The 26,914-nt window shown below is 38.3% G+C and overlaps 1 protein-coding gene across 1 annotated transcript; it reads left to right on the plus strand.

Moving 5' to 3' along the window:
• The first annotated feature begins 5,334 nt into the window (after positions 1-5,334).
• Positions 5,335-6,416, plus strand: LOC137168122 (uncharacterized). Its single transcript, XM_067570612.1, has one exon. The coding sequence runs from the start codon at positions 5,434-5,436 to the stop codon at positions 6,313-6,315; it is 882 nt and encodes a 293-aa protein (XP_067426713.1). The 5' UTR covers positions 5,335-5,433; the 3' UTR covers positions 6,316-6,416.
• Positions 6,417-26,914: the final 20,498 nt, after the last annotated feature.

Consider the following 26,914-nt stretch of genomic DNA (forward strand, 5'->3'; position numbering starts at 1 on the left):
AAGTTTAAACTATCCAAAACACCCTAACACAATATATTTATTGTTTTCAAATATGTAGTATATGGGCACTAACAGGTACTAATCAGGCACAGAAGGTGGTTGTAATGTTTTCATAAAATCACTGGTTAATTATGCTTTACATCCATGTAAGACAAAAGGAATGTTGAAATGTGATAGTGGATTCACATTCTAGACATAACTGCAGTAACATGTACATGCACCCTGTAAATATTGATTATTGTGTATCTGCTCCTGCTGTTTCACCAAGCACTGCTGGCCAGAGCACACATTCATCCACCAGTGATGTGTCAAGTCCAGCACACACTTCACCTGTGGTAAATGTAACCTCTAAATCATTACTCTTGCAGTTCTTCAATTCAAAGTCCAAACTTCCATCTGTCTGTGTCTTTCTTTCTTTCTTTCTTTCTTTCTTTCTTTCTTTCTTTCTTTCTAAAGTACACTCACTTGTTCCACAAGTTCCCCTTGCAGGTGACACATCACCTACTATTGCTCCCCAGAGCAGTCCATCCAGCCCTGGAGATGTGCTGAGTCCCTCAAAAAGGCTAAAATAACTGTCAATGGAAAATTTGACCTTTCTAATGGTTTCTGCCTGACAGAAAACAGTTACCCCCTGCCAGTGTTGGACAAAACACTAACAGACGGCTGTTCTCTACCTCTGACCTAGGTATCAAATGGGTTCCAAAAATCTACACACAAGACCGTCTTAGCCTGCTTAGGGAACCAGAACTCAGCCTGGCTTCTGTAATCACCAGCTGTCATTGAACCACGTTCATGGGCCTATATAGTCAAGTTTGTCCTGACAGCTGGGTCACAATGAAAATGTGCGGGTGCAAATAGGTGCTGGAGGCCCCAAAAAGCCTGGCAAAGAGAGCTTCTCCTCTCTTGTCTTTTGTTTTTATATTCCTCCCCCCATTCTTGTAACTTTCCTACAACCATATATGGTGGTCTGCCAGAACATCTTGCTGGCATTGTACAAAACTATGACATTTCTTGGTTTGTCACTTACAACACAGAGTTTGGAACACTGACAGTTAACATACATCTGCACTTATATGTTTGAGGTTAGGGTATAGGGGTTCAGCCTGGTACAGGAAACCGTAACTTCATCTTGGGCCTCCAACTCCACTACCGGTTGTCTATTACATAGGTGATTGTTCATCTTTGTTGAGTCTCACTTCGAAAGTTCAACTTAAGTTCAGTACATACTGTGTAAGGTCAGCATGGACACACACACACACACACACATGCACTGACATATTTTTTGAAATCATACTCAGTCTAGTGTTTTGCATTACTGTATTTTTTCCACATAGGACTGCAGGACAATACCTCACAGGGGTGGCAGAGTTTAAGTCATTGTCATCAAAACCTTAGCCATAGTTTACATCAGAAAATACTTACAGAGTACACTGTTCACTGACAACATGACTAAGCATTTTGACTATCTTGTTGGTAAACAATAACACAAGGACTTGTCATTCTGATGGCACATGTTCATTGACATAAATATTTACTTTTGAGAGATAAACTAAGGATTTTGAGCAAGTTATATTCTTTTGCAGCAGTGGAAGCTGGTCCATAGAGGCAGAGGAGGTTGGAGGACGGGCTCCTGATGTCCTCCTCAGGGTGGGATCTCTTACATCAATTTAATCTACTTCACTTTTTTTCATGTTAATTTATGATTGGCCAAGACACGTAAAATGATGCTCCAAGGGAGGACATCCTCCCTAACCAATCATCAACTAGAACACAATATTGACATCGCATTGGTCCAATGATCATTTTCAGATTTCATCTTCAATTCTCTACCACTGTAACATACATGAGTGTGAGGAACTGGTAAGAGAAGACCGGTAAGATATAGATAAATTACGTGTCATTTATTTCATTTAGCAGTAGATAGCTGCCTCCATTAGCCAACACAACAGTTGGCTTGTTGTAGCAGCCCTGAAGGACTGTTAAGGACTGACGGCTGGAGAGAGAACCAACCGGAGAAACAACCAGGATAGTTAGCTTGTTTGTCATTGTTGCTAATGATATCAGACTGCTTAACCAGCAGCCACAAAGTTCTGTTAACTAACAAACAAGATGACCAACAGCCACAAATGGATGTTATGGATACTTCATGTCCATGAAAGAAAGAAGAAAACATCAGATAACGTGAGTCAGATACAGCTTCTCTCTCTCAAGAATGTGTGGTAGTTAAAAATTTGAAAATAATTAGATTTTTCAGAAACATGATTTTATTTCTTTTCAGAGTTATGCAATTATATGTCTTATATATTCTGTTTCCTTAATACATAATTTTATTGCTATTTCGGTTATGTTGCTAAGCTTATTACTGTGGAGAATATCCAGCCGGAGTATAAACCGTACAAATAGGTAATGTGTGTTCTTTTTCTGGGTTGATTATGTGTCAATCTATTGGTAATGCCTCATGACTCCAGTAGGGGGAATCGCGCTCTCTGCCTCACTCAATACAAACGAGTGAAAACGAGAGAAATGTGCGGGTTTCTTCATCCCTCTTCCCTCACTCTTCATCCCTCTTCCTTCCCTGTTTTAAGGTAATTACTGTACTTAAAGCACTATAAACTTAGTGACACACATTGTTGATACTTATTTCGACATTGTTGTTCATTGCAAGGGAAAGAGGTGAATTTTGTACTTTTATATTGTTGAAGAGTTTCTGGCTAACTCATTCACCGTGTAAGCTAGCTACTGCTATTGTCCCAATGTAGCATCCGACTGTTGTTCCGCCATTTTCTGCATTTAAGTTTGTCTGTAAGGTGTTTAAAAACATTATTTTATTATGGTAAAAGGTCCATTCATGTGTGAGGTAAAATATGAAAGTTAAAAAGGTGAATGTATTTCATTTAATTTACAGTTTATGTTGGTTAAAAATGTCATTTACATTATTTAGAAAAAACAGAGGATAACTTAGTTGTGGAAACTGTGGTCCTGAGACTGAGTGTATTCCTACTGAGAAAATATGTGAATTTGGTTGTACTGTACATAATTAAGACTTAAAAATGAGAGAAGTGTGCGGGTTTCTTCATCTCTCTTCCCTCACTATTTTCCGTTTTAAGGGCACAACAAATGCAGCAGAGATCATATAATGTGCTGTAGGTGGTTAACTTGTTGAAGTTACAGTGAGCTGTCTGGGCTCACTCATTCATTTGGAATTGATCCAGTTTTTAATTGAGTGGTTGTTCAGTCATCTGTTGATGTTGTGTGATTTGTGAATGAGTGTGCATGAGGTCTGGCTGCTTGTTGTGACATTTCCGTCGGTTGGTTTTTAAGCTGAGCCGTATATTGAGTAATAAGCTTAAAGTAACTAGAATAACAAGTGTTAACATGTCAGCTTTGTAGACTATATTTTGTATGTGGTGCATATAGATAAGAGTGTGTAAGTCATGTATTTGATACATGCATTAATACTTTCTGATGTGAACCTACACTTTAGATTTGTAAATGTTTTTAGTGTTCAGTCCTCCTAGTTTTCAGCACTGATCTTTACCTGTATCACATTATGAGCTTTGTGGTACTTTATATATTTCTGTATACTAAGAAAATACATAGGAAACACATGTAAATCATGTGATATGTTGTCTGTTTTTTGATGAGAACATAAATCTGTTGTCACATTAGAACAATACTATAAATTTGAATTTCCTTTTGTTGGTAAAATGACACATTCTAAACCACTCCACGGCTAAAAATAGCACTTCTTTGTTTAGAAACAATATGTATAAATGTCTTTAAAGAAGCAGCCTTTCCATCACTCAGGGGTTTTTGTTTCTGAAAACAAATTGTTTTATTGGCATACAAAATTGCCCCCCACCCCTCTGATTTCATTGGGTGGGGGACAATGATATAGTATGATGTGGTTTGTTGTAGGATTCCATGTTGGTTTTCCTCCTGCCATCCCCAATTTTTTGAGTCACAAGCCGCCACTGTTTTGCAGGTAATCCATTGTGGTGCTGATTGTAATAATTGTTTTTCGGGAAATGCGTTTACTGTTTTGCAAATGTTAAGGATGGTTTGAGAAATGTACCAAAGAGACTGAGAGAAACTATATTATATATATCTATTTGGTCCCCCCCCCAGTCTTGCTATAATGGCTAAAGCACTATTATCATTTAACCATGTAATCTGTCAGCTGCATGTTTCACAGGAATGCAAAAAGGATCAAAACAAAACCAACTGCCTCTATCGCCATGATTACAGTTGTCTCATCAATGAGAGAGCACTCTCAGCACAGGCTCTGACCATATACCAAACAGTTTTCTTTTAACATTTGTTAACTATTTACACAAGTGGTCACAGCAATAATTTGCTTCTGTACCATCTGTTGCTGTTCTAAAACTATTTTCACACATCACTGGAGCTTTTTTTTCCCCAATATGTTGTATATTTTTCTTTAATATTTATGAAACTGAGATTGGTCTTATGTATATACTGAGCAGCAGCAACCCTTTTTACTTTTCCTTTCCAGAAAATATATTGTTTAATACTTGAAGTTAACCATATTTTCAATAAAAACAGAAACGGTAAGTGTCCGCAGGTGCCTTGTCACTCTGTCATATATTAATGTACAAGCATGTATTGTGACTTTAACATACCTTAAAAAATATATATCTTCAACTTTAATAATCCACTGGTTAAGTGGAAGGAAGAATGCTTTCACATATGTCTAAGACAGTTGTCTTGATTTTAAAAGATTGAATGTGGTAAAAAATACTTTGGTTGAAGGAAGATGATGTCTTGTTCCGGATGAGAATCAACTTTAATGGCCAAGTGTACCTCTGCATACAAAGAATTTAACTGGTTTACAGTGGTCTCTATTTTTAAATATCACAACAAAGTAATATAAAAAAGTGAAAAAGAATAAAATGGAATAACAGAAATAGAGTAATGGAAGGAATTATATACAACATGGTATGTTCAGCCATAACACCATACGAAAGTATTACAGCTGAATGTACAAGCATGTTCAACATACAAGTCATGGAACATAAAACGATGACATAATGCATAGAATGAAATATCAGGCTACACACTATGTGATTTACTTCAGGTACTTTACAGCTATGAAAACAATTGCCCTGCATTATTTATTATTATGGTTATAAGTATGGAGGTGCTGACGTGCTACGGTAAGCGTATTGTATCATTTCCGGTTGCCGACTGTGTATACTGATAGCGTTGTTGCTGCTCTCATCTCAGTTGATTTTCCTAAATATATCACATTACTGTGGATTAATATCTGCTGTATATTTAAACTTTCGCTAGTTTTACACAAGCACTCTCAGCGCTTTTCTCTTAACAACTTTTCTCGCTAATCGCACAAGTTGTTAGTCACTTTAGCTCTGCAGCTAGCACTAGCAGCTAACTCAAACTAAGCAGTTAGCGATGGCTTCTCTCTCTCCCTCTTGTTCTCCTGCTCTCTCTTGCTCGGTGTGCCAAATGTTCAGTTATTCCTCTGCCTCCTTTAGTGATAGTGATAAGTGTAATAAGTGTAGTCTATTTGCAGCACTGGAGGCAAGGCTTAGTGAATTGGAAGCGCGGCTCCGCACCATGGAAAAACAATCAGCTGCTAATATAGTTAGCCAGCCCCTAGTATCCGGTGCGGGCCGACCTAGCGTAGCTCCCACTCCCCCGGTAGCTCCCGAGCAGCCGGGAAGCCAGGGCGGCTGGGTGACTGTCCGAAGGAAGCATAGCCCTAAGCAGAAGCCCACGGTTCACCACCAACCAGTTCATGTTTCTAACAGGTTCTCCCCACTCAGCGACACACCCACTGAGAAACATACTCTGATTATTGGCAGCTCCATAGTCAGAAACGTGAAGTTAGCGACACCAGCAGCTATAGTTAAATGTATTCCTGGGGCCAGAGCGGGCGACATTGAGTCAAATTTAAAACTGCTGGCTAAGAATAAGCGTAAATATGGCACGATTGTCATCCATGTCGGCGGCAACGACTCCCGATTACGCCAATCAGAAGTCACCAAAATTAATGTTGAGTCGGTGTGTACATTTGCAAAAACAATGTCGGACTTCGTAATTTTCTCTGGACCGCTGCCTAATCTGACCAGTGATGACATGTATAGCCGCATGTCACAATTCAACCGCTGGTCGAAGTGGTGTCCAGCAAACGATGTGGGCTTCATAGATAATTGGCAGACTTTCTGGGGAAGACCTGGTCTGATTAGGAGAGACGGCATACATCCCACTTTGGATGGAGCTGCTCTCATATCCAGAAATATGGCCAAGTTTATTAGTAAACCAAAACCATGACAACCCAGAGTTGAGACCAGGAGGCAGAGCTGCAGTCCTACACGCTTCTCTGCGCTTCCATTAGAGCAGTTACCCACCCAAAACCACATAGAGACTGTGTCTGTCCCTGACCACATAAATCAATTAAATCCAAAGTAAATAAAAGAAGAGTCATTCATGAAAATCTAGTAAAAATTAAAACCACTGCTGCAATAGTACAACAAAATAAGATAATTAAATGTGGACTCTTGAACATTAGATCTCTTTCATCTAAAGCAGTTTTAGTAAATGATTTAATTTCAGATCATCGTATTGATTTATTTTGTCTCACTGAAACCTGGCTGTGTCATGAAGAATATGTCAGCCTTAATGAATCCACTCCCCCCAGTCATATTAATACTCATATTCCTCGAGACACTGGCCGAGGAGGAGGAGTTGCAGCCATTTTCAACTCAAGCCTAATCATCAACCCTAGACCTAAATTTAATTATAACTCATTCGAAAGCCTTGTTCTTAGTCTCTCTCAGCCAACCTGGAAAACTTTACAGCCAGTTCTATTTGTTATAGTGTATCGTCCTCCTGGCCCGTACTCTGAATTCCTATCTGAATTCTCAGAGTTTTTGTCGTATTTAGTCCTTAGTACAGATAAAGTAATTATAGTAGGTGATTTTAATATTCATGTGGACGTTGATAGTGACAGTCTCAGCACTGCATTTCTCTCATTATTAGACTCAATTGGCTTCTCTCAGTGTGTAAATAATCCCACTCACAGTCTTAACCACACCCTAGACCTTGTTCTAACTTATGGGATTGAAATTGAACATTTAATAATTTTTCCACAAAATCCTATTTTATCAGATCATTTTTTAATAACTTTTGAATTCCTATTACTGGATTACACACCATTAGATAAAAATGTCCTCACTAGATGTCTATCTGATAGTGTTGTAGATAAATTTAAGGAAGCAATTCCGTCAATACTGAATTCACTGCCATGTCTCAATACTACAGAGGACTCTTATGTTAACTTTAGTCCCTCCCAAATTGATAATCTTATTGATAGTGCTGCAGGCTCACTAAGACAAACACTCGACTCCATCGCCCCCTTAAAAAAGAAGATAATAAAACGTAAGAGGTTAGCTCCATGGTATAACTCCCAAACCCGCAAATTAAAGCAAACATCGCGAAAATTGGAAAGGATTTGGCGTTCCACCAAAGTAGAAGATTCTCGCTTAGTCTGGCAAGATAGTCTTAAAACATATAGGAAGGCCCTCTGTAATTCCAGAGCCGCCTATTACTCAGCATTAATAGAAGAGAATAAAAACTGCCCTAGGTTCCTTTTCAGCACTTTGGCCAGGCTGACAAAGAGTCATAACTCTACTGATCCATGTATTCCTATAGCTCTCAGTAGTAACGACTTTATGAGCTTCTTTAATGATAAAATTCTAACTATTAGAGACAAAATTAACCATCTCCTGCCCTCAACAGGCACCGTTCTCTCCTCAAACACAGGAACCTTGGTAACGGCAGTAAATCCTGACATAAATCCTGACATATATTTGGACTGTTTTTCTCCAGTAGACTTGTCTGAACTAACTTCAATGATTTGTTCAGCTAAACCATCAACCTGTCTCTTAGATCCCATCCCAACTAGGCTGCTTAAGGAAGCCTTACCCTTAGTGAGCACTTCTTTACTAGATATGATCAATCTGTCTTTAGTAACAGGCTATGTACCACAGTCCTTTAAAGTAGCTGTAATTAAACCTCTTCTTAAGAAGCCTACTCTTGATTCAGGTGTTTTAGCCAATTATAGACCTATATCTAACCTTCCATTTCTATCCAAGATCCTTGAGAAAGCAGTCTCTAATCAGTTATGTGACTTTCTACATAACAATAGTTTATTTGAGGATTTTCAGTCAGGATTTAGAGCGCATCATAGCACAGAAACAGCACTGGTGAAAGTCACAAATGACCTCCTAACTGCATCAGACAAAGGATTTGTCTCTATACTTGTCCTGTTAGATCTTAGTGCTGCATTTGACACAATTGACCATCAAATCCTTTTGCAGAGACTGGAACATTTAATTGGCATTAAAGGAACTGCATTAAGCTGGTTTAAGTCCTATTTATCAGACCGATTTCAGTTTGTACATGTGAATGATGAATCCTCCGTGAAGGCAAAAGTTAGACACGGAGTTCCACAAGGTTCTGTACTTGGACCAATTCTATTCACCTTATATATGCTTCCTTTAGGTAATATTATTAGGAAACACTCCATAAATTTTCATTGTTACGCAGATGATACCCAATTATATTTATCAGTGAAGCCAGATGAACCCAATCAGTTAAACAAATTCCAAACATTCCTTAACGACATAAAGACCTGGATGACCTGCAATTTTCTACTACTAAATTCAGATAAAACTGAAGTTATTGTGCTTGGCCCTAAACACCTTAGAAACACATTATCTAATGATATTGCTACTCTGGATGGCATTACCCTGGCCTCCAGCACCACCGTAAGGAATCAGGGAGTTATCTTTGATCAGGATATGTCCTTTAACTCCCACATAAATCAAATTTCAAGGACTGCCTTTTTTCACTTACGTAATATCACAAAAATCAGGCACATGCTGTCCCTAAAAGATGCAGAAAAACTAGTTCACGCATTTGTTACTTCTAGGCTGGATTATCGCAATTCCTTATTATCAGGCTGCCCTAACAAGTCTCTAAAGACTCTCCAGCTGGTCCAGAACGCAGCTGCACGTGTATTGACTAAAACTAGAAAAAGAGATCACATTTCTCCCATTTTAGCTTCACTACATTGGCTTCCTGTAAAATCTAGAATAGAATTTAAAATCCTTCTCCTAACTTACAAAGCCCTTAATGGTCAGGCACCATCATATCTTGAAGAGCTCATAATACCGTATTATCCCACTAGAACACTGCGCTCCCAGTATGCAGGCTTACTGGTGGTCCCTACAGTCTTTAAAAGTAGAATGGGAGGCAGAGCCTTCAGCTATCAGGCTCCTCTTCTATGGAACCATCTACCGGATTCAGTCCGGGGTGCAGACACCCTCTCTATGTTTAAGAGTAGGCTTAAAACTTTCCTTTTTGATAAAGCTTATAGTTAGGGCCGACCAGGCTCGCCTTGGATCAGCCCTTGGTAATTATGCTGCTATAGGCCTAGACTACTGGGGGACTTCCCATGATGCACTGAGCTCCTCTCTCCTCCTCCTCCTCTCCATCTGTATGCATTCATGTAACATCAATGCATGTCACTAACTTTGCTTCTTCCCCGGAGTTTTTTGTGCTTTCTCATCTCACAGAAAAACCTGACTCCCGGGCCGAACCTTCGCGGTCCTTCACAGTCCTGATGGCATCCTTCCCTGGCTGTTGCTGCTTGTGCTTGTTGTTGTTTGTTGCTGTGATTGTTTTTCTTCTGTCCCCCCTCCCCCTTTCCCTCTCTCTTTCTCTCTCTCAACCCAACCGGTCAAAGCAGATGGCCGCCCACCAAGAGCCGGGGTCTGCTTGAGGTTTCTACCCGTTAAAGGGGAGTTTTTCCTTACCGCTGTCGCCAAGTGCTTGCTCATGGGGGAATTGTTGGGTCTCTGTAAATTAAAGAGTACGGTCTTGACCTGCTCTATGTGAAAAGTGCCTTGAGATGACTTCTGTTGTGATATGGTGCTATATAAATAAAGATTGATTGATTGATTGATAATCGTGTATGATTGAATTGAACTTCAATCAGTCAGGAAGCATGATGAGTTTTGCTTTTGTGGTGAAGTTTTTGGCCAAAAACCTCACCCAATACCTTGCTGCATCATCTACAATTATGTCAATTTTCTCAGAAAATCTGAGAAAATTGACATAATTGTAGATGATGCAGCAAGGAGATTTCTGGGTGTTATTGGAGTTTCTGGAAAGGGTGTGCAGCAGCTGTTGAGAGAAGTTTTTCAGGCTCTCTCAAACACCTGAAAAATAGAGAATTTATAGGGTGGGAAGGGGTTATAATTTTATTTAATCAGAGGAGATATTTGTTTAAATCCAGTAGATGGCGGTAATGCAACATCTTGGGTGCCAACTCCCACTAAAAATCAAGAAGAAGAAGAAGCATCGCACTTGGATTTTAACACATAAACACAAATCATAAACATTTGCCACAAGTCTTCGACTTTTGATGGCCACCTTTGGTGAATGAATAAAGAGGTTTGTGTAATTTCAGAGAAGTTTATATAGCTGTGCCTTCACCAAGTAAAGTGTCCAAAATATTTAGAAACATAAATGAGCTGAGATTTCAACCTGCTCTGAGCCGGCCAGCTGGAATTGCAGAATGCTACTCTATTAACATCCACAGCCTCTGATGACAAGTCACTAAACCATTCGGCACAGTAACATGAAATTATGTAAGTTCACCCCAGGAAAATAGGGCTTTAAACTAAGTCCAATAAATCCATCCGTGGCAATATTAGACACCCAGAGCAACCTTCCATTCCCTCCAATATTTACCTGACTGTGGCGCTGTAAGACGCTATGAGCATCAGATCAACTCCCTTGTTTATGTTTTCTTTTAATAATATCTTTAACATTTCTTAACACAAAAACAGTTCCCTTGATAACTCAACAATATGATTGGTCAGTGTTATGGCCATCAGTTTTAATCATTTCTCCTTCGATTCTGAGAAATATTTTTTTTGTTTGTCAGTCTTTGATAGCAGAATGCTAGGGAAGAGCATTTGGGCAATGGGTCCTCCAGTGTTAAATAAATGTTTAAGATATCACACACACACATATACACACACACACACAAACTTTGGAGTGCTTTATTGGATGAGGTGGCTCAATATTAATTGAGGAAGACTACCTATCTATCTGTCTATCTATTTAGTAATACATCCAGGGGCCTCATTTTGAGATTTTTTATTTATTTATTTATTTTGGTACATGACATTTTTCTTAAATCACAATTTAAGCAAAACCTTTAATCAAATTATTGTATATTAATTGCTTTCACATAGAAATGACAATAATACCATTTAGTATGCAATATGCACACAATAACCAAACCTTTTCTAATTATGTCAGGATACTGCATGGAAGCCCTTTTGACCCTCTGGCTTAAGTGACCTCACAGAGCACACAGATTATAAACAACAAATTACAATTTAACTGGCTGAAATCAATTTATTGGCTGAGGACCTTCAGTTGCGGGGCTACACTTTTATAAACATCTGAAACACAATATGTGCAATTAAGATACAAATGTACTTCTTACATCTTGTTTGATAAGCAACATATTACATTTATCTGTAATCCTGCAACACGAGGATCCAAAGGCGTTATATTTATGTATGATTTGTCTCTTTGTGTAACCGATAATTGTGTGCAAATAAACAATAGCAAGCAGTATGACTAAATAATTTGTGCATGAACTTTACTTTTATTATTTATTATTTTGAACTTTATTATCCCACTTTTCCTATACCATGCCACTTGTCAACAAAATGTTGTATAATATGAAACATCAGTATCAGTGTATAAGACATTAGTATCACTTTAATTATTATTAATTTAATTTATTTGATTTAATTATCATTAAGGGAAGAAACCAGGCTGCAAAGATGCCTAGGTATATGAGCATATCCAGCAGGCTTCTAACAGAATGCATAGGCTACTGTTTACGCAACCCTGGAGATTTTTTGTATCTTTATGATTCTTGGTTTTTGGGATTTTATGTCAATATGACATAGCCCATTCAATCAGAATCTGTTTTATTAGCCAATGCAAGCGCACAAAGAATGTGTCTTGGCGTTTGCTCCCAAAAAATGCAACACAGAAGAATATAAATAGACAAAAGTAAGGTAATAATAATAATTAAATAAACAAAGTAATATTAAAATTAAATTGAAATTTTAAAATATATTTACAGAATGGAATAGTTTTGAAACTGGATATAAAACTTAAAATGAAATATTGACTGTAAAAAGGAAATACAGACTGTGCTGTGGCCAAAGAAATGAAGAGTATGAAGTACATGAAGATGACAAGAGCAAAAATTAATGTGACACGTGCATAAATAATTAAAGTATGTAAGAGTGGAGGTTTAATGCAATAAAGTCCAGTTTGATGAAAGTGACAAGTGTATGGATTAAATGAGGGATGTGACATGTCAAGTCCAGTGTGATAACTCCATCTTCATCCCCTTTATATGGCCATGGTACAAGATTTGAAGCAACTTAGTGCAAATGCAGGTTAAGGTTAGGGAAGTGCGTTGTGTTGTGGGTGGACTTGGCATGTTCGACTCCTGTTTTGGGTTGTCTGCTGTGGGTGGGCTTTATTCCATTTGAAATCGCCACCAGTCAGCCATAATTACAACTATCCGAATCCAAATGTCACTATCTCTGTTAACAAACAATGTTTTATAGCTTGTGATTGTGAAATGTGAAGTTGCTCATTTAATTTGGCTGTGGATATTTAAGATATTTAAACCCGCAGTGTGGAACTTACATATAAATGAACGTCCATTCAAGGCCTTGCCAAATGAGTTCACACAATTCTGATTAAGCCTATCACTGCCAGATAAATCTCTCTGTATTTCACAATGTATACAATATTTTTTAAATCTCATGTTGGTGACAACATTCCCTTGCTGGCTGCGTGCACCAGAGACTTCCACTGGCCGAGCCGGCTATCTTCGGTTAGTTCTCTGCTAACTTGATTGGCCTCACAATACAGCTTTATTGCCCATCGTCTCTCTGCATGTAAGGGACGGACTGACTATCTCCGCTTGTGTTGCCTTTGTAGTTTTAATAGCCATAAGCAGATAAATTCTTTCTCAGCAGTGACGCACTCCAGGGCAGTGCATGTAGCCATGTTGGATAACGACGTTCTTCCGGTAACACTAATTGACTTCTTTCTTATTCACAGAATATTTCATTTGTATGCTCCCCTGACATTTCTGAGAGTACGGCAACAAGCAACACGTTGAGTATAAATGCCTCTATGCATGCTCAGAGCTTGCACGTCATTTGTGGAGACCCGCACCACAGTCCCTTGCATGAGTATGAACAACGCTTAAAGGGCACCTTATACCCCTGTATCAGACATTGAGGTGTGTGCCAAGGCGGCGGTATTTGACTATCTGGGAGTGACAATGGATATGTTGTAGTTAGCTAAATAGTGTTAGCTTAGCTGCTGGCTATCATAGCTGTTGGAGAGCTTGAGTTAACATTATTATTATTATTCTCAATAAAACTAAGTTGCTGATTGAGTAATAATAGTTTAAATAAATAATTTTAATCTAAATACCTGATTGGCTACCTGATTACCAACATCAGAGATCAGCCTGCGACTCGCTTGGTGCGGCACTGGCTGTGCCAGGTTGCCAGCACACCTAAAATTTCTTCAAAAATTCTATGTTTTCTAGTTTACATTACTACAGATACCTATGGGATTTTGAATGAGGTTTGCTTACTTCTAGAATTGAGACTGGAACTTCTGGTAATTTAAAAAAATCCTCTTTTTCTCTCTCTGTTAGCCTTCTGCCAAAACTAAACCAGTGACACACAAAATGGTGCTTGACAAAAACAAAAACACCACTTTGTTCACTTGGTTAACACATAAGGCACAAAAATCTGGGACCTGCTAGTGCAAATGCCACCTCACCGGGCCCCCTTCTCTTAATACATGTAATGTAATACATCCATTCCTATGACTGTTGGTAGGGTATTCAGTAACTGTTTTCCATTCCATTTATTCATATAAAAACTGATATTGTATGTGAAATATAGTCAATATGAAGTCTAAACATGTTTCAGGCCTCTTCCTAACATACCATACAGTTATCATGTGGCAATAATAATGCTAGCTAGGTAGGTTCAATCGATAATGAACTTCATTCTAAAATTGTGCTTGCAAGCTATGCTTTCCTTTTCACTCCTGTTTTTCTATCCTTTTATGGGAGCTGAACTTCTTTTGGAAAGGCATTACTGCCTGGTAGCTCTCTTGGAGTGTCCAGCATCTGAATCAGCACAGTTATCTTGTACTGTGACAAACTCTTTCTGACCGGCCCTGTTGTGTGGGTAGGCTAAACCATGTACACCTTCCAGATTTTTACACGATTTTGGCAAGCTTGAATGTGTGACAGGCGTGTCAGAGGGCGACACAACTTAAGGCCCTTCAACCACTATAAGGTTGACAATTTTGATTTAGAGTGAAATACCTCAATGTGAGTATTTAGTCAACATACAGCCTTCTCCATGTTGGGGTTGGTAGTTAGTTCCACTACTCCCCCCACTACAATGCCACTGGGTTTATGACCTTTAATCTAGTCACACTTTACTCATTTAGTTGTCTGACAACGGAAATAGAAGAATATGTTAATAAGAGCAATTAAATCAGAGTTTGGTTGCATTCAGTTATAAAACAGGTAGCTAAAATCTTCTAATCTGGTTGGTTGATAGCTGTGGTTTAATGAGTGTATACGACAGCTACGACTTTTAATGTCCTTTTAAAGTTCTATTTTTAATTATCACTCCGCGGGTAGTATTAAAATGTTGCCCGCCATCAGTAAGCAAGCAGGGACGGTGCAGAGCTGCACCAACCACTGTCTCTGCAACACCATGGTGCAAAAGCTTTCAGATGTAGGCCTTGAAGCAAGAGAAATAATGTCTGTAAGCGGGTGCAAATGTGACTCCAGTGATGTTGAACATTTTTTCCATGGGTGTACAATTAATGGTAATGTTCAAATTAATGTGAATAAATAAACTCTGGTTAGATCAAAGACTAGCTTGAATGCAAGTTTAGCAGTTTACTAACATTGCATAGCAACTACAGGCAGCCGGTAACTACTTTCTTGTAAATGACTCTTGACTCTTGTAATGCAATTGCTATTTAATTAAACAGTTTTTATTGATTGTGTCTATAATTTCTGTATTGTAATATTTGGTAACTGTTTTATAAAAGACTGTCTGTTCCACTTCATATGATGTTTGATAATCACTTGTTTGCTGGCTTAAATAGGATGAAGAAGAGATTCATCCATTTTCCTATAGTTTAGTTGCTCCTGTGTCAAAATTGAAACACAAATGACTGCATTTTCAAATTTTGACTTAGTGTGGACATACTGTCATTAAAGAGAAATGATGGACAAGGAAGGAAAGACAGGAAAGACAGAAAAAGAGAAAATCTGCAAGAATGAAGGGAGAGAGACAGCAGAGGAAAATAGGAAGATAGAGAGAGAGACAGAGACGAGACAGACAGAAAGACAGAGAGAGCAGATAATTACTCATTTTGTCTGGCTGCTATTTTCACTACAACAATGTACCACAATAACCCTCCTTACACACTCACACACAGATAGAAGCTCAGAGGGAAATGAAACCCTTTTCATCTTCACTATGGATAATCCTGCACTATTAGCACTGCTGGGAAAGATAGAGAGGAAGAGGGATGACTGATCCAGCAGAGAAAAAACATTTATTTCTCTGCAAATTCTGTCCCAGTTTCCATCAAACTTCTCCACTGTCATGATGTTGTCACAAAGCTGTCACGAACTGCATCCATACACCAGCTGTCCAATCAAACAAGTCAGAATGCAACCACACCCACACTGTCTCTGTGAAAACAATAGAAATCAAATTAACATTGAGGATTGTTCCATGATGTGCTTCCTGCCTTTTTAATAAATATGGGAGTATGTTAGTGGCATTCCTGCAGATTTACTGAGCACAAAGTGACAGCTGCATACACTACAGTAAATACATCACTCTACAGACAGCACACAACACTGTTGTCTTTCATCAAATGAACAAAATGCAAATAAGCTGCCTCAAGCCATGGGTGGATTAAGAACCCAAAGCAGCATACAGTGGAGAACCCCCTTCATCGTCAATACTAGTGCATGAAATTTCCTCCATATGTCAGATGTCTACTGCTAAAATATGTTGCGTGTATACGAGTATGTGTGGATATGGGAATTAGAGGATAAGGTTGGCATTATTGTATATTGTTCTTATTGCCCTCCTCTCCTCGAGTGCAGCTGATTCCTCCTCTCTATATGAATGTGAACCAGGTGTCAGTGTGGACACCTTGGCCAGTCCCTCAATTTTAGGGGCCCCTGAGCAACCGGTGTGAGAGGCCAGATGCCACTTAATGGAGCATGGTGCCACTCATGTTTTTCTCAGCCCAGTATCCCTATGAATCATGTCCATAATTGAGGACAACTGCACCTCACAATTTACACGCAGCATGTAAAACATCAAAGTACTTCATCTGGGCGTAAATCCTGGGTGTGGAGGTCAGGGTGGTGGCCTGTACCATGTTTGTGTTTAGTTAATGTTGAATTATTAATTAACAATTGCTCTTAATTAACTTTAACCTTTCCTTGTACTTAAAAAGGTGTTAAGGGTTAGGGTTGCATTAGTTTATAACCTTTAACGTTCTCTAACTTTAAACATCCCATGATTGCAATGCAAAGAAATTGTAGAAAGGGAGAATTTTTTAAACCTTAAAGATTTCCTCTAGACTGGTATTAAGACATAAGACATAAAAATACTGTGCTTGGAACAATAATGTGTATCTCATATGGTTTTCTCACAAAAAAGTATAATTACTACATTAAAATCCTTAAAATTACATCTACCCCATTTCCCTCATGAAAAATTCCAGAATCTATGAATATGCAAATATTTTTAATTTTAAAAGTTGAAGTCCTGAACACAAGATGTCCTGAAGAAAAACATTTTTGACTGGAGTGGGACATCACACATAAAAAACAACAAAAAAACTGCATTACTCCAGTGTTTGGAAGCTTCATCTAACTGTTGTCTTTTTCTGTCACCTGTTAACATCTCCACTGCACTAATTCCATCAGTAAAATAACTGAGTCATGACCAAGTGGCAACCTCCGAGGCTGAAAAATGAAGCCAATGTGGAAGTGCCAAAAACTGCAGGTCCTTGGATGGCCACTTCGGGCTGGCTCCAAGAGCGAGTCAATCCCCAGAGACCCCCATGTTAAAATGCCCAACTTTACAGTAGAAATAAACATGTTTACAGTCTGGTAAAAAATGGTTTTGGTCTCTATAGCTAATTTCCCCTTTCATGACAACTGTACGGGGGGTGAATTTTTTTATAACTCACTCATTTAAATCTGCCAACCACTAGGTGGCTTGTTTCAGCCATTCGGCCCACCTCTTTGCCCATTTTTGATTGGCTGGGAGTGAGGCAGAGTCAGGCACTGCCAAGATGGCGACGGCCAGAGTGGCTCACCTTGAGCTTCAAAACTGCTCTTCAGAAACCAATGGGTTACGTCACAGTAACTACTACCATATTTTCATACAGTCTATGGTCATGACACATTCACCACTCTTCTGCTCTCAGTTTCTCTTTTAACTACCTTGCCACTTTTTCGATCACTGTTAAACTACTCAACACTCCTGTATTGCTTTTTCACATTAAAATACTTCCAGCAGCTCAAACAGCATAATCCCTTCCCAGATAGCAAAATTGCTGTGGCCCATATCCGGCCCACATCCGACACTTTCATGTGGCCCACATACCGCATGGAATGATGGCATTTGGGCTGTCCGCTCCCATTTGCCAGATTCGGGCCACAAGCAAAGCATAGCATTACTGCATGTCAACCAAAAACGAACCAAGTAAACAATATCTGGCCCAGATCTGGACCACAGTTCATTTTTATTCTGGCCCTGATCCGGCCTACATTCCATATCCTCATTTGGCCCAAAACACTGCATGGAATAATGGCACTGGGGCATTCCACTCCTGTTTGCCAGATCCGGGCAACAAGAAAGCCATAGCGATACCACATGTCAACCAAGAACGAACCAAATAAACAAGAACTGGCCCACATTCCTAATGTTCATATGGCCCACATCCCGCATGGAATGATGGCATTTTGGCAATGCACTCCTGTTTGCCAGCAACAGGCCTAGCAACATTGTTTTCGCAGTAACCACAGTCAACATGGTTTGCTAATTCCAGGACCTGTGGATAAAGTATTTGTGTGTCACTGGAAAGACAGCTGCCTTAAGCTGTGCAGCCCCCAACAAGGTGCTATCAGTTAATCAGTTCAATTGGGTACATGTGGGGTACAACCCTAATTGCACCAAACAAAGCAGTGGAAACCAGTTCTTAGACTAGAGGTGGGGACTGTGGCTGGACTGTTAGGACAATGATCCATGGGCTGACATAGAATAGTAAATTCAACGTTTATAAGAGGAGCAGGCCAGGGCAAACTTTGCTGTAGAAAAATAATCTTCTGGGAGCATTTCCAGAGAATCTTACCTTCCCAGTTGTAAACATTATCAGTGTGTATGCACCTACACTGAGCTTCACTTCTAAAATTTTATGATTCATTTAGAACCACAGTAAATCATATCTCATATCATATCATATAACATCCAGATTTGCCAGTTCTGAGAGTGTCGTATCTTGGCCAAAACTGGCCCAAATATGTTTTAAGATGGCCACATTTGCTGCATCATATGTTGGCCACCTCAGGCTCACTTCCAGAGTAGCCAGTGCTAATTGTGCACCATCTTTACCTATAGTGGCCCAATGCTGTTCAACCATATTTGGGCCATATTTACTATTTCAAATGTGGGCCACATTAGGCTCACACTATGACAGCCAGTGCTGACTGTGCCATACAATTGCCAAAAGTGGGCCAAATTTGTTGTATAGTATTTAGGCCATATTTGCCATATCATATGTCAGCCACTTTAGGTCCACATCAAGTCAAGCCAGTGCTTACTGTGCTGTATCTTTGTTAGAACTGGCCTACGTATGTTTTAAGATAACCGGGCCACATTTGCTGCACCATATGTGGGCCACTTTTGGTTTACACTCACCTTAATTATTGTCGACTGTGTCAGATCTTTGCCAAAGGTGGCCCACATTTGTTTTGTGATTTTTGGGCCATATTCACTATGTATCACATGGGCAACTTTAGGGTCACATCCAGTTTACACATCGCCGAGAGCACCGCATCTTTGCCCAAAATGGCCCACATTTGTTTTGGGATATTTGGGCCATATTTGTTATTTTACATGTAGGCCACATCAGGCTCACATCCATTTTGTCCGGGCCAGAAGAAGGCCAGCAGTGCCACATCATTGCCTGAAGTGGCCCACTTCCGTATGCTATCTGGGTTCATTTCCTTGTTGGCTTTTAATGTGAAATATCTGTAGAATTTGTTAAGTTTTGTTGACAGTAACAAAAACAAACAAACAAGCAAAAAACAGTATAGATGTGATCAGATTTTTTTTTAAATAAATGGAAACAGTACATACAGTACACAATATATATATGACTTATGAAATGTACATAATGCTGAATTTACCATGTGAGCCACTCTGGCAATTCCATTCACCCTCAGCCTCATGCCTACCTATTCTTTGAGACTCAGCCATTATATGGATACACACTTTTGTCTAAGAATGTATGGCAATTCAGAAATACAAGTATCCTTTGATACCCAAAAGAGACTTCTAGCATGAATTAAAAAGGACAGCCCTCCATACATATTATTTTACATAAAGACAATAAACTATACACTAGCTATATACGATTATTCATGAAGGCATGCAGGGTAATATGTATAGAAATAGCGATTAGCTGTGGGAGCATTTGTAGGTGTTAGTATTAAGCTTCAAACAGCAGGTTCACTACAGGACCAGCACACAATCACTGCCTGTCCCTCCACATCTCTGCTGTCTTTTTCTTTCTATCTGTCTGTCTCTCTCACTGTCATTTCTCATCTGTCTCTATCCTTCCATCTCACCCTCCCTCGCTCTTTCCCATCTGTCTCTGTCTGTGCCCATCATTACCTTGCTCTTTTTGCATCTCTGACTTTTTTTTCTTTCTTCTCACTCATGGTCTTCACTGCTCTCTTGCCATATTTCTTTCTCTCTTTTATGCCCTTGCTCTCTATCTAGAAATAATTATACACCATATGAGGTCTGTTCTGTCTGCCAACACCCACACAGGGCAAATGCAATCACACGCACACACGCACCACATACAGTGAGTTGGATGGGCAATCTGTGGTTGACTTTCAGATCACCTACAGTAGTGAAAACCTGGCATTGCAGACATCCACCAGGAGCACCAGCCAACAGTTTGGAGTTTGTTATTACTTCAAAATATAAAAGGAGGAAACACAATGTCACCCAAACAATCTGGAGCACTGATATTAGCTGTGTAAATGTCAGTGCACAGCTAAATGACTAGGGTTCTAGCTCTGTCATAGCAGGAGGCAGGAAGTCAAGATGCTTGCCAACTTGCTAAGCTGAAGTGTCTATAACAGTTTATGTTCACTGTTTGTCTTCCAGGCTTGTATGAATGAATTAATGCATTCCTGTTAACAGTTTAGCTTCTAACCAAGCACCTTGGAAGTACTGAGCCTGTTTGCCAGAAAATAAACTCAGCATTAATAGTGATGGCTGAAATCCCAGAATCAGATCAACAACTAAATCTAACCAACTGAACCTCCACTTGTAACTGTGTGAGATATGCTGCTAACAGTGAAAACATAACCTTCATTTTCATTGCAGGAGGGTGTAAAACAGTGCCGCATGAATGGTTTATAATGGCATAGGCAGACAATTTTATGACAACTACTGTATACCTGTACATGTTCGAGGCTGAATCAGAGAGTGGACAATCGCGACAAACTCAGCAACAAAGATTAAAGAAAGGAGATGATGTGATCTTCTTGGGAAAGTTTAAAAAGAATCCAGAGCAGGTTGAACCCTTGGCTTTTGTCTTAAAGGGAGATTTTTTATACACATTCACTGAAAGTTTTGGTATAGGCATCTGACATCATAACAGTATAAATATAACAGAAAATCACAAAAAGCAGAATATTTTCCCTTTAAAAACACCTCACAAACACATAGATCTAAACATCCTCCAACAACACGTCTTTTTTAGACATCTGAACAAACGATTTTTCTTGGTAGGCCACTCTCCTAGTTTAATCTTTTTAGCTACGCTAGCAGATTGGCTTTATGGCAAGTCTGTCATCCTGTTACTTTGGTCCAGGGTGAAATATCACAACAACTTTTAGATGGATTTCTATGAAATTGGTATATTACATATTTATATTGGTATATTATATTATATACATCCATGGTTCCCAGAGGAGAAATCCTAATGACTCTGGTGATCCTCTTACTTTCCTCTACCACCACCATGAGGTTGACCTTGGGAGTGAAATGTCTCAACATCTACTTGATGGATTGGAACTAAATTTTGTACAGAAATTCATGTTCCACTCAGGATGAATTGTAATAACTTTGGTGATCCTCTGACTTTTCATTTAGCACCATCATCAGGTCAAAATTAAAATGTGTCCAATATTTTGGTTTATGACCAAATACCTGCAAAATTAATGAGATTCCCATCAGCCTCAGCTGTACTTTGTGTTTAGTGCTAATTAGCAAATGTAAGCAAGCTAGTATGCTAAACTAAGATGAACAACCTGATAAAATTCAGCATGTTAGCATTGTCGTTGTTAGCATATTAGCATGCTGATACCAATATATATCTCAAAGTCCAGAGAGCACAGCCTCACAGACCCACTGGCATGCTGGGTACCGTAGTTTTCAGTGAATGTTACGCAAAGAGAAGGAAATAGTGCATTTGTTGGAGACTACTTTACAGTGGATACACTTTTGGCACTGAACTGAGAAGGTTTTGGTCCTTTCATGGGATTTGTTGACAAGAAAAAAAAAGAAAATATTGCCAGCATTATACCAAAACAAACTAAAACCTAAAATAAAAAGTTAACAGCAGCAATCAAGAGAGAAACATAAGACATCTGCCACAGAAGGTGCCATCTTGCCTCGATGGAGGACCCAGAAGTTGTATTCCCTCTCTTGTAGTGGATGGTGGCCACCTCCACCTCTGTCCACGGAACATGGAGAAGCACTGATTAACACTCCCATCCAAGTCTTGGACAGCAAACAAGCCAACCGCCCAAAATGTTGAATGAACAATAGCAGTTCTTTCCTCAATTTCTTCATGTTTCTCCTCCTCCCCTCTTGGTCTCTCTCTCTCTGCAGGTTTAATGCTTGTTTTGCTTTACTGAACACAATGATTCTAATCCTCTCTCTGTTAGTCTCAGCTCCTCTCTCTCTCTCTCCTCCTCCTCCTCCTCCTCCTTCTCCCCCCATCTCTTATCCTCGTCCTTCATTTCTTTTTATCTCCTTCCCTCACACTGACATGAGACTTTTTCAGTTATGAATTGTTATATTTTCACAAATTTCACTAGTTTGTATACCTGTTAAAAGTGTTGTTGTTTTTTTTCTCCCATTTTTTTCTTCCACTGTCATCTTCCCGCTTCATCTCTCTGTTTTTCAATTATTTTTTTACCAGAAAGCTTAAAAAGTGAACAGAATAGAGACAGATGTGCAGGGATGAAGGTAGGAGATTAAAGCAAGAAAGGAGAAAATAAAGGAGGTAACAGATTGGAGGAAGAGAGGGAGCAGAGCATGAAAAGGAGAGAGGAGGCAGAGGAAGGTTGGAGACAGTAAAGTTTAAGTAAAAAAGGGGGAATAGAGGTAGGGAGGAGAAAGAGAAGAAAAGGTGGAGAAGTAGGAGGGGGAACAAAAAAAACAACAAATCAAATGTTTGGAGGGAGTGAAGAAACACATGCACAAGCCTCTGGCACACTGAACTGTGTGTGTGTGTTTGTTTCAGGTCTTATCTGCATGTATTTTGCTTTAGAGAAAGAGCAGAGTGGAATGGTTATGTACATGCATGCTCACACACACACACACACACACACACACACACACACACTGTAAACACAGGCCTAGCTGGTGTTAGAGAGATTTTGCCATTGAATAATTCATTTTGGTATTTGTTGAATTTTAATGTTTATAGATGAATTTAATGTTTATAGATGAATTGATAATCAAGATTTAAAGCCCTCCAGAAGATCTTTATAAGCATTTCACTAGTTTGCCTTCAGATATCAAAAAAAATATACACTAATCTTAAAGGAATATATGCACTTATGTGCTGGACTGGAAGAAGGTGTAAACAGCCAGCCTGGCTGTGTCCAAATGTAACCAAACCCACCCACACTTCACCAATCAACTCATTATATGTCGTTTGTTTAATCTGGACTATTTATTGGCCGAATTAAACAAACAGGATACAATGTGTTTTTAACTGCCATAAATATTATTTATGTCATTGTTGATGTTTTGTTACATATTTTATTTTTATGATTTATTTTCCTGGATACTGGTCTGTGTAACACCATTGTGTAGGAACTTAAGAGAAGTATGCTAAACTCCGCTTAGAAGTATTTAAGTTTATGAAGAGCAACATCGCATTGCCTGTTAAAGATTAATGTTTCAGTTTCAAGAACTATATTTGTGGAAGACTACATTTTTGTTCTTTCAAGACTTTAATTCAGTCTAATGGACTCATTCCCTCTCCATTTTGTGCAGCCAGTGAGGTATGTTAATTTACATGTTTGTGTTGCGTCATGCATTTGAGTTTACAGTCTGTAAAATTATTTATTTGAACAATTTGACGGTGGCTTATGGCGATTTATGACGATGATGAGGAGGAGAATAAAGCTATCTGTAACTGAAGAATTGTGGTCCTGTGTATTTCCTGGAGGGAGTGATAGTGTTAATTGGAGAGCTGTACCTGTTTCCCACAGTTTCTCAGTAAGAGAAACTAAGTAAAAGGACATGTTCAAAATTTTTCAAGTCTGTCTTAAAACAATAGTCAGGTGCCCAAATGAACATTGAAATAGGTTTTTCTTGCTGTAATCATTCTGCCTGTTCATACTGACCATTAGAAGATCCCTTCATAATGCACTTACAATGTAAGTGATGGGGGCCAAAATCCACAGTCCTCCTTCTGTGCAAAAATGTATTTATAAGTTTGCCTGAAGCTACTATGAAGCTTCAACCATCCAAATGAGTCAAATCAAGTAGATATCTTTCAGCGTTACAGTCCTTTTAGTGCCAAAGTCCCTCTTTTTGTTACTATACCTCTACTGCAGCTCAACAGGGAAACACTGTCCGTGGAAACACAAAGAGGGACTTGGATGCTAAAAAGACTTAAATGTGGCAGATATCCACTTGATATGATTAACTCAGACTGCCAAAGCCTCATATAAACTTCAGATCAACTTTTAAATACATTTTTGTACAAAATGACTGGATGGACACACTATGAATTTTAGCCTCTTTCACTTACACTGAAAGCACATTTGAAGGGGATATTTTAATAGCCAGTATGAACAGGAGGAATGATTACAGTGAGGAAAACCTCTTTTACTGTACATATGGGCACCTGACAGTTGTTTTAAGACACACTTGAAAAATTGTGAACCTGTCCTTTAACTGGGTGCTAGCTCCAGCTACATACTGACTGTACAATTTTCTCATCAAACTCTAAAAAACAAGAAAGCCAATATGTACATTTCCCATAATGTTGAACTATTCTTTTAAGCTTCAAAAAGCTACTTTAAAACTTAGGGCAAACTACAGCATAAGTCAGTGAGTTAGCTACAATTATTTCTCAAATAAAAGCTAGTATTGAAATAATGAAACATTGTTAGTGTTTTTCATGAGCAAATAAAACTAATAAAGTCTGCTTAGCAATAAAGGCTGGGTGATAAAAAACAATATTGTGGACAGGTTGAATTACCTCTATTTTACTTTGATACATACTTTGACCACATGCTAAATTGGATTGGATTATTTTCTTTTTGGATTGGATTATTTTATTTCGAACATGTTAAAATAACAAAATAAAATATATTGGCAACGAAACAGACAAAACAAAAAAAACCCAAAATAACAGCAAACTTTCAGTAAGCCACACAAATAATAACCTTTCAGTGTTCAAACAGGGCATAGGATGAAGTAGAGAACTTTTCTAGTCCTACCCCTTTTTTTAAAATAATTAATTAATTTATTATTTGTTTTACTCTATTGATCAAGCCAAAGCTGGTAAAAACATTCAAAACAACACAAGAGAATAAATATAACTTGCATAGAAACAATAACAACAAACAAAAACAACACAGGACAAAAAGACACTCTGTACCAAATGATATTATTCCAGTCAATTTATATGTTTTTTCATTCTATATCTGTTCAATATGTTATTTTTAAAGATTTGTTTAAACTTAATGTTGTACATGTTTTCATTTCTTCGCTACAGTTGTTCCATAGATTAACTCCCTTTGTTGTGATACAATGAAGTTCTGCATTAGTCCTCACTAATTGTTTTTTGAGCATACATATTCCTCTGAAATTATATTTACTTTCCCTCATTTGAAACAACCTTTGGATACTGTTTGATAACTGCTGATTTTTTACTCTGTACATGATTTGAATAGTTTTAAAATCAAAGTCCTTAAATTTCAGTGCATTTAGTTAGATGAAGAGTTGGTTTGTTGGTTCTCTGTAAATGGTTTTATTTACGATTCTCATGGCTCTTTTTTGGAGGATGAAGATTGGATCTGTGTTTGTTTGTATGTGTTCTCCCACACTTCCACACAGTAGGTAATGTATGGGAGTATGAGGGAACAGTACAAGGTGTATAGTGATGGTTGATTTAGGACATCTTTGACTTTATATAATATTGCAGTTGGCTTTGATATTTTTGCTAATAATTTATGTGTGGCTTCCAACATTATTTATTGTCTATTATTACTCCAAGAAATTTCAGACACTCTTTCGATTTGTACATCATTTATCATGAGTTTCTTGCATGAGTTAGCTGAACAATTCCCAAGTATTATACATTTTGTTTTGCTTAAATTTAGTTTTAGTTTATTTGACTCAAACCAACTCTTCAGTTTCTTCAATTCATTTCCTACTGTATCCAAAAGTTGTTACAAGTTATCCCCACAGCAGAGTAAATTTGTATCATCCGCAAATACAATTGTTTTTAGTGTTCTGGAAACCTCACATACATTATTAATGTACAAAATAAACAGCAATGGTCCCAACACTGAGCCTTGGGGAACCCCACACTTAACCTAGTTGCGATTTCACATAATTAATTTGCACATGTTGGTTAATTTGCTATTCTCTAGGTAACTGGTTAGCCAAGAAAGTGCTACTCCTCTGATTCCATATTTTTGAAGTTTCATTAGTAATAAGTCGTGGTCAACTGTATCAAATGCTTTTTTCAGATCTAGAAATACTCCTACAGCATATTCTTTATTTTCTATAGTAGTTGTTATCTCCTCCACAAATTCCATGAGTGCATATGAAGTAGTCCTATTGTTTCTAAATCCATATTGTTGATCACACAGTATATTATGTTTTCTGATAAAGTCATCTAATCTCTATTTTTTCCAGTATTTTTGAGAATTTTGAAAGCAAAGAAACAGGTCTGTAATTTGAGAGTATGTGTCTATCTCCAGCCATATATATGGATATTACTTTAGCCGTTTTCATTTTACTTGGAAAAACACCAGTTTTCAGAGATTGGTTGTATATATATGTAATGGGTTTCACCACACAATCAATTATACTTTTGACCAGTGACATATCAATGTCATTCCAGTCTGTAGACTTCTTACTCTGAAATTCTTTAACAATGTCAATAA

The sequence above is a fragment of the Thunnus thynnus genome, chromosome 17 (genome assembly GCF_963924715.1).
Source record: "Thunnus thynnus chromosome 17, fThuThy2.1, whole genome shotgun sequence".
NCBI lineage: Eukaryota > Metazoa > Chordata > Actinopteri > Scombriformes > Scombridae > Thunnus > Thunnus thynnus.